Source organism: Odontomachus brunneus, unplaced genomic scaffold (genome assembly GCF_010583005.1).
Source record: "Odontomachus brunneus isolate Ranch 3 - 2012 unplaced genomic scaffold, Obru_v1 Obru_scaffold_053, whole genome shotgun sequence".
NCBI lineage: Eukaryota > Metazoa > Arthropoda > Insecta > Hymenoptera > Formicidae > Odontomachus > Odontomachus brunneus.
This window is the reverse complement of record NW_022639503.1, coordinates 579,901-588,427: the sequence shown is the minus strand read 5'-3', so window position 1 is coordinate 588,427 and position 8,527 is coordinate 579,901. Positions and strand designations below refer to the sequence as shown.

At 38.5% G+C, this 8,527-nt stretch overlaps 2 protein-coding genes and 1 long non-coding RNA gene across 5 annotated transcripts in view; 2 read left to right on the top strand and 1 right to left on the bottom strand.

Annotated features, from left to right (window-relative positions):
• LOC116845557 (sodium/hydrogen exchanger 9B1-like) overlaps positions 1–1,059 on the top strand; it is a 4,085-nt gene extending 3,026 nt beyond the window's left edge. The window contains exons 5-6 of the mRNA XM_032818343.1: positions 264–365; positions 442–1,059. Coding sequence (XP_032674234.1) covers positions 264–365; positions 442–750 — 411 coding nt within the window. The 3' untranslated portion in view covers positions 751–1,059. The remainder of the gene's footprint in view (positions 1–263; positions 366–441) is intronic.
• The window catches only part of LOC116845562, a 9,619-nt gene extending 4,864 nt beyond the window's left edge, over positions 1–4,755 (bottom strand). Inside the window, exons 1-2 of one of the 2 annotated variants that reach the window (XR_004378266.1) lie at positions 4,629–4,755; positions 2,339–2,439 (exon numbers count right to left, since the gene is read on the bottom strand). This is a non-coding gene — a long non-coding RNA (uncharacterized LOC116845562). Of the gene's footprint in view, positions 1–2,338; positions 2,440–3,717; positions 3,804–4,628 lie in introns of those variants that run through there. The other variant, XR_004378267.1, reaches the window with a different exon arrangement.
• A 44-nt stretch (positions 4,756–4,799) lies between these two features.
• LOC116845556 (cell division cycle and apoptosis regulator protein 1-like) overlaps positions 4,800–8,527 on the top strand; it is a 9,486-nt gene continuing 5,758 nt past the window's right edge. The window contains exons 1-7 of one of the 2 annotated variants that reach the window (XM_032818342.1): positions 4,800–4,947; positions 5,587–5,714; positions 6,074–6,345; positions 6,420–6,677; positions 6,955–7,218; positions 7,300–7,525; positions 7,713–7,990. In XM_032818342.1, coding sequence (XP_032674233.1) covers positions 4,890–4,947; positions 5,587–5,714; positions 6,074–6,345; positions 6,420–6,677; positions 6,955–7,218; positions 7,300–7,525; positions 7,713–7,990 — 1,484 coding nt within the window. In that variant the 5' untranslated portion in view covers positions 4,800–4,889. Of the gene's footprint in view, positions 4,948–5,586; positions 5,715–6,073; positions 6,346–6,419; positions 6,678–6,951; positions 7,219–7,299; positions 7,526–7,712; positions 7,991–8,527 lie in introns of both variants that reach the window. The other variant, XM_032818341.1, reaches the window with a different exon arrangement.

Here is an 8,527-nt window from a genome sequence, read left to right as displayed (position 1 = left end):
ATATATATATATATATATATATATATATATATATATATATATAATATAATCTTTAGTATAATATAGTATAATATAATCTTTAGATATTGTATAATCTCTTGGTTAATTGTTATATAATATTATATGTTCTTTTATTTTCATTTAATAAAAATTACCAAAGTAATTATCTCGCGACAACGATATCTTAATCCGCTTAAGCCATAGATAAATACAAACATTTCTACACATTGCTGCACAATTCATATACAATTTCCTAAATTTAGGTGCGCAGTACTACAGCCTTTTTAACGACGCTGAAAATGCCCTTTACATGGAAAGAATGTCTATTCGTCGCAATATCTTGGGTTCCGAAAGGAACGCTACAGGTAAAATCAATTTCGCGAATTCTAGCGTGATTCATAAACTAAAGAGTTCGACTAACGATAACATTTTGAAATTCAGGCAGCGTTGGCGCCAATGGCGTTTGAACGTGCTAGAGAAGAAGGTGACCCCACGAAAATCGAATTAGCCCTCGACGTGGTGAGGATTTCAGTGATCGCTATCGTATTCTTAGCGCCACTCGGCGCCATCGGTATGATGAGTGCCGGACCCTTTCTATTAAACAAGATCAGTATCGAAGAACAACAAAGGGAGCGAGAATTGAGCTACTTGCACATTGTCTCTCTGCAACCTGTTAGAACGCGCAGAAAAAGGGAGAAGCCCGTCGACAATATCGTTAATGTTCTCTCGTCAAAAGAAACGGCTTTGTAGTATTAATTGTTATTACCGGATATACAGCTCTGACATAAAACAGTACGTATGCTCTAAATTAAATTTTGCGAAATATGGGATTTATTCTTATTTTCTGTAATAATATCCCTGCAAAAATATAATGAAAAAATCAATGAAAGAAACAAGAGGGAGGCAGATATTGATGTGACTCATAAAATTGATCTGAAATAACGCTACACGATTTTTTATGCATAATTTTTTATGCGCACAGTTCCAATTATACGCTCTCCGTCACATCATGTTATCGCTTCAGATAACATGATGATTCAAATTCTAATAAAACGTTCGCTATCGGCACCACACATGTTCAATTGACATGTTTAATGTTACATGTGTATGACATTTTTCTTTGTATATATCCACTTATAAAAAACCAAGCTTATTTTACACAATTACATGAAAACAAATGTAATGCGGTCTGTGGAGAAAAGTGCCCAAATAAACCGTGATAGTGAACATATTAAGATATTCTCGCGTAAATTTTCTGGTATGATCCTTACCATATTTTTCGCGGAAATATAGACAGCGATATTATCGTGTCACGGAAGTGACTGCGCGGCGTCTCAACCCGCTTGTGCACACACTTTAAGTGAGGTCGTCGACATAAACAAATGTATCAGGGTGTGCGAAATCGACCAGCAAACGAGACGATACCGCCGCGTCGTATATTAACGCGAGGGATGCGTTTCTGCATTTAAAGTGCACGGCGCGAGTGAGTGAGTGAGTGAGTGAGTGAGTGAGTGAGTGAGTGAGCCAGCGAGCGAACGAACGAGCGAGCGACCGCAGTTGTTTGGTGTCTCCGAGGCGATCATTATTGACAAAGTGCGAAACTGGGGCAGCGCTAGTCGGGCGCACTGTGATGTGATAGGAGCATTGTGCTTATTGTTCGTAAATAGAATCGAGCAACGAGGTAGGCGCGTGGCGCCGAGATAAGGAGACACGATGACGCCTTTCCGCACGTAGGGCACGTGCTAATGTCTTGTCTTGCGGCAGCTAGAGCAGTCGTGGTGGTGGTGACGACTGCGCTAGGTACGATAGGATAGAGATAAAGTCGATTCGACTATACTATGCGACTGTACTTGCGTATCCCGCGTGCGACCAAGCGTCATCGCGCGACAACGGACTATCGTTACGACAATGACAATTTCGACTGTGTGCAGGCTACCGCGAAAAGTAGACGAGATAAGAGGAACTGACAGGAATTAACATTTCGTCGGTTGGTTAGCCACGAGAACTTCTTACCACGACAATCCATGATTAGCTTTGCAGCTTGCTAAATTTCCTTCTAAGTGTTAATCATCTATCAGTGTTTATTGATAATAGATACATTGAGAAAAAAGATAAGAAGATAAGAAATAAGAAATATTCATTCCTTAGGTTATTATTAACATGTTTACTTATGCTAATAGAAAATATTTTTTAAATAAAGAAATATGCATTTTTTTTAAACCTGTATTTTTCATGAAAACAATTATTCTATTGTTTATTCTATTTAAATAAGAGAATTTTTATTTAAATAAATATTACTAGCATCGAATAAATATAAAGAAATGTATATTCGACTCACTTTGTGGTTAAGATGTTCCACCGTCGTCGTCATGCCAGTCATCCTCTCTCTTTAGTTTTAACTCCTTGATCATTCGATCCGTGCGCATCCTCAATTTCAAGCTGTTGGTAAAAAAGAGATTATTACTTTCATGGTAAAAATTAACATATACAAGATTTAGTATGAAATTTTGCTTCTGGACATTGCACTTTTTCATTATCCAATTTGCATTTTCAAATGAAGCGCCACACTTGTGGTAACTTTTGTTCTATCGATACTCACCAATTTTTTCTTTTAGCAGATAGCAAGATGCAACGAATTGAACTCCAACAATAATAACGCCGCGATAATAAATGACTGCGTTCAGCAGAGAAAGCTGTTTTGCAACTGTTATAAAATTCGTCAATCTGATTGGAGTATGCTCTTAATTTGGGTTGAATCCAAGAGCATGTACCAATCAGATTAGCGAATTTTACAACGTGAATTTTACAAAGTTGCAAAGCAGCTTTTTCTGCTGAACGCAACCAATGTCTCATTTTTCGTTCGGTATCGCCGACCCGTTTCACGCGATATTCACTCTCGATGACTGTTCAACATGACATCTCATCACGAAAAACATACGACAACTTTACTCTCAACACTTCCGACGGCGATACTTTACGCGCGAGATTCGCTCCGACGAGTCAAAGTTGCGAAAGATACGGAACGACTTCGACTATTACATCGTGATCTGTTCTATCATAAAAATGGCGGGTATGATTGAGATATTTCAAAATACTTGACGGAACGGATCGACCAATCAGAATGCATCTTTTGCTTTTAAATATTTCACGATATTTTCCGGTATTTGAGATATTAATAATATTGCCATGACGAATACAGGGAACTTATGACAATTCCAACGATAATTCGCTTGCGAGCCTATTTCGAAGAAATAGGTTGAAGACGTAAAGTACGTCGATTTGAATTCCGAACTGTTGTTACGTTACGAACGCGCGACTCGACTTCACTCGGCACTCTCGACGACCCGTTTCGCGAGATATCCATTTTCGGCGATTACCTAACGATACGTTGCCAGAGTAGTTATGTACGACACTGCCCTTACGAAAAAAAACCCTCAATTTTGGGTGTAAACACCCAAAAACTGGGGATAAACACCTAAATTTGAGTGTTAACATGTAAAATTGAAGGTTTTTTCGTATTTTTTTCGTAAGGGTGCCAACGATTGTGACTTATGTGTGAAACGTCTTCGATAAATTGGAAGCTAAAGGACGACGGATTCGTACCTCGGACTAACCGTTACGCACCATTCGGCATATTGCCGACGACCTGTGTCGCGAGATACTCATTCTCAGTGATTGTCGCACGATATCTTGTTACAACAAATGCACGACACTTACTTTCGACAGATCTTGCGAAAGTCACTTCAGCCAGTCGAAAACCTCGAAAATACGAAACAACTCCGCTGACTCGAACCGCCGTGCCGCCAGCCATCTCGGAAGTGAATATACAGCGATTGAGAAACTCGAAGTATAGCGCACTCGAAGTGGCCGGCCAATCGCGACGCTCTTTGTGCTCATTCGATACCTCGCAGTCTGAACACGCACATGTTCGTGATTGGAAAAGTGCAATAATTAGGTGTGATATTTAAATGCATTTTCTCCCATTTTGACGTAATGAATGTTTCAAGATTGATGCTTATATCACGTTTTCATGTTGCAGTAAGTCTGTATCTGCAGAATTGCACATTTCCATGGTTATTATGGCAAACGAATGTTAATTCACTAGACACCGGCCAGTTCTTCAGAATAGATAATAAAATCTGCTCTCTTTAGATGTACTTTATACACTTAAAATGAAAAGGATATATATATTTGAGGTCTGGGACAGAGAAGGAACTTACTAGCAAATATAGAAAGTGCATATAGAAAGTGCAGGCCAAATTGACTCAAACTCAGTCAAGCTAACTCTACAAATGAATTTTCTCTCAATTAGCCAACAAATTAAATTATCAAGCTTTAAACCATACCTGAAAAGCTATTGCTTGAAATCAAAAGTTTTTAGTATTTAGGTCATCAATTATGAATCTTTTCATATAAATTCGCGATCTTACTTATCAATTATGTAATTTTTTTCCTTAATATGAAATTGTAAAAAGTGAATAATTTTGTAGTACTTGGAGACGATCATGAATTTTATCCTCTAATATGAACTCGTGAAAATTGAACATCTCCATACTTCAAGGTTAGATTTAATTTTGAAGGTTATATTTTTTATTTTTTACAAGTTTATGCGAGGGAAAAAAACTCACGATCGATTCCTCTTCCCCGCTGTCAGATCCTTTTAGAAAGCTTCAGCCATTTTACGATGCGACTTGTAAGACACCTTGTATACGTCGTCGGAAACACTCGACGAACTCGTCCGAACGAGCACGAGACTCGCTTCGCTTTGCATAGTACGTCCGAAACATGGCTCCCGAATGAAGGACGCTATACGCGAGTCTGCCAGATCCTGTCTCTTTTACATACACGCGTTTATTTGATAAATCGCTTAAACCGTAAGTTTGTGCAGGATGAGCAATCTATCTCCTTTTGGCGGCGGCAAGAACCCACCTTGGGTCCGTAATGCAGGTGAGCGATACGCTTTTCGCGCGAACGAATCGCGACGGACGAAACTCGTCGTTGTCGTCATCGTCGTCGTTGTCGTCGTCGTCTCCGTCTCGTGTGCAGCGCGCAATGCACGATGTTGCGAAATTTTCCTCCGCGGCTGACTCGCGCGAATCAACGAGCGTTCGCGCGCGCGACGACACTTTACGTCGACGAGCTCGTTTTCTATCTATACAAGCTCCATGCGTGCTTATGCCACGCGATATTTCGCTCATGATCGCTCATAATTTGTCCTGGTTGCCCAATGACCCTTAAAATAATGCTTGAACGACGCGTTGTTTGGAGGAACTATTGTTAGCTCTTGTTCCCTATTGTGTGTGTGTGTGTGTGTTTTTCAGTATTCTTATATATTAGTAGTTATATTCTACGAACTTTTAGTTTTATCTGTTTTTTTTTTATGACTTAAGTTCTTAGAATAGTTTTCTTCTAAAATTAGAGTTTTGTGCAGTTATCTCTGAAAAATAAATGTTCTGTATAATTATTTAACACGTAGTATTCAGGATTGTTTGTTTTTCTTTTATTAGAATTTTTGTTAATGTCTTAGTAGCAACAACATAAACAATGTTTGAACTATGTAATAACTTTGGGTTATGTTTGTGGAAGGACAAGGTATACAAAATATCCAGCAGCCAATGCTTGGACAAGCCATGGGCAGTATCGGAGGACAACCTATGGTGCAGTATCAACAACAAACCCAACAGGTTTACCAACAAAGTCTAGGACTGCAACAGGTAAATTTTACAAATTAGTATTTCTATATAATATATGGAAAAAAAGAATTTGTTGTAGCAGCAAATAAATTTGCTATATATGGACAGTTAAACATACTTTGCTGCATTAGCTACTTTTTCTTTGCTGCAGGAATCTACTTCCTTCCTATGATAACAAGAAAATTTAACTAAATATAATTTACTGCTTTAGCTATTTTTTTTGTTGTAGGAGCAAATTTTCTTGTTATCTTAGTAAGAAAATTGGCTAACATAGTAAATTGTAAATGTATAGTTGTTTATATCTTTTTTTTCATGTACTAATGATAAAATAAATTGCTTATAATGAGATTAATTTAAATTGGCTTTTGTGTTTCTAATAGCCCAATATCACCATGGCATCAATGGCTACCCTTGGCTCAAATTTACCATCTGGTATGCCTGGTCAGCTATACCCACAAGTTGCCACAGTTTCTTATCCAACGCCGCGAGCATTGAACACAAATGCTTTTCAACCTTCCGTAGCCGGTGTCCCGCAGCAGGTGCAACAGAATGTATCCTCGTCGTCTACAAAGCAGAGAGTTTTCACAGGCACAGTTACCAGAGTACATGACAATTTTGGCTTTGTTGATGAAGATGTATTTTTTCAAACTAGGTAAATACAAGTGATTAAGTTATTCTTTGTTTATCCCTTCTTTGTGCACTCGTGTACTAAAGGTCTTTCTTCAGTGCTTGTGTGAAAGGTTCTAATCCTGTGGTGGGAGATCGTGTACTTGTGGAAGCATCTTATAATCCTTCTATGCCATTCAAATGGATTGCTACTAGAATACAAGTGCTCGCTATGGGTAATAATAGCAACAGTGCAAACACTCAACAAACTAATCAACCAAATCGTCAACAACAACAACAACAACAGCAGCAGCAGCCGAATAAGACATCGGGCACTTACAATGCTGTACCTCCACCGACTGAAAATCCTAATAATAGGTAAAGTGATCCAACATATCTATATTAGTATATTTAAATCATAATATATGCTGCATGATATAAACAGATTTGTAGCGTTAACAAACAAATTAATAGCTAATATTGATCTATTAAATATATTTTAGTCTGTATAATATTTTAAAATTTACAAACTAAAATATCTTTTTAAGAAAAGTTTTTCCACGAGTTTTTCTTCAATATCATATGACTTATATCTCAACAACACACGAAACACTTTGTACAATATTTTATCAATGTAATGTTATATTATCAGTAGGTTTACGACAAGTACAACAAATTCCAACACTACCAGCAACCGTAACAAAGTCGGTAGAGTAAGAGAGAGGTCTCCTCGCGAACGGAGAAACGACGATGAAGATATTGAGAGAAAGCGACGTCGCGAGGAAAGAATTAGAGAACGCGAGAAGAAGGAGGACCGAAGTCCGTCAAGGACGCGAAGAAGCAAATCTCCTAGACCTCGTCGTCGTACGAGGGTCGTACCACGTTACATGGTGCAAATACCGAAAATAGCGCTTGACCTGTAAGTGTGCAATTTGTTTCTATTTTATGCCAACCAGGGGTAATTACTAGCGATGTTTTATTGCTGCTTATTATATCACAGGCCTGAAGCAGATGTTCTTGAAATTAGAAGACGCTATCAAAATATGTACATTCCTAGCGACTTCTTTTCCACTAACTTCAGATGGGTCGATGCCTTTCCACCACATATGCCATTTACACTTAATAAACCATGCTCTTTCCATGTTATGCATAAAGACGTCGATCCCTGTAATGAAAATACAGCAGTACTAGAACCTTCGGATGCTGATTATCTATTCTCTGCAAAGGTCTGTTAAAAGTTGTGTTGCGATCGTGGATTATACGAGAAAAGAGAAGCGATATAAAATCTCAGCTAACGCGCCAACACATTCGTAGCACAAAACAGGAATTGGCATATCCGTACACATATACGTATTTACATGCTTGTGCGAGTGACGAAATGGTTTCACTAAATATTTCTTAATTGGTTTTTAGGTCATGCTCATATCTATGCCAGCTATGGAAGAAATATACAAAAGGTGTTGTGGCGTTTCCGAAGACAGAGATCCTGATCGCGATTACGTTCATCCTACGCGTCTTATAAATTTCTTAGTAGGCTTACGGGGAAAAAATGAGACAATGGCTATAGGCGGTCCATGGAGTCCCTCTTTAGACGGACCTAATCCTGAAAAGGATCCCTCTGTATTGATTCGGACGGCTGTGAGGACCTGTAAAGCGCTTACCGGCATAGATTTATCCAGCTGCACACAGTGGTACGCTTTTTCAAGTAGTAGTATTTTTCGTTGAATGTAACGTCTGGAGCACTTTTATAGACAGCTTTTTCTGAAGCCCCGATCTGTTATAAAAAAAGCAATGTAATATCACTGAATTTCTCCGCTCGTTAGTACTGCACATCTTGTATTTCCGACAATATCGTCTTGCCAACGATGTAGCGAAGGTCACAATTGTGGTATTTTTCATCTTTTAAAAAGTTCCCTCTTTTTTTTATCGTCTAGGGTTACAGTTTCTAGAATTATGTCCTACGAAGTAAAAACAAGTTATTAAAAGAAAAAAGAAAGAGATCATGATAGAACACTATGGCGTTAAGTTCCATAAAGTTAAGGTATATCCGGTAGGCGTATTATCCACCAATTCCGACGGAGAGTAACTTCTAATATCAGTTCTGACTTGATAAGCTAAGGTTGTAGCTCAGTTTCTCTGCAGTGGAGGGAGGAGGTATGTATTTGCTCTAAACATGAGCGACAACGGAGATTGCTGCACTGGATCCCGGTCTCGAGCACACCCCCCCC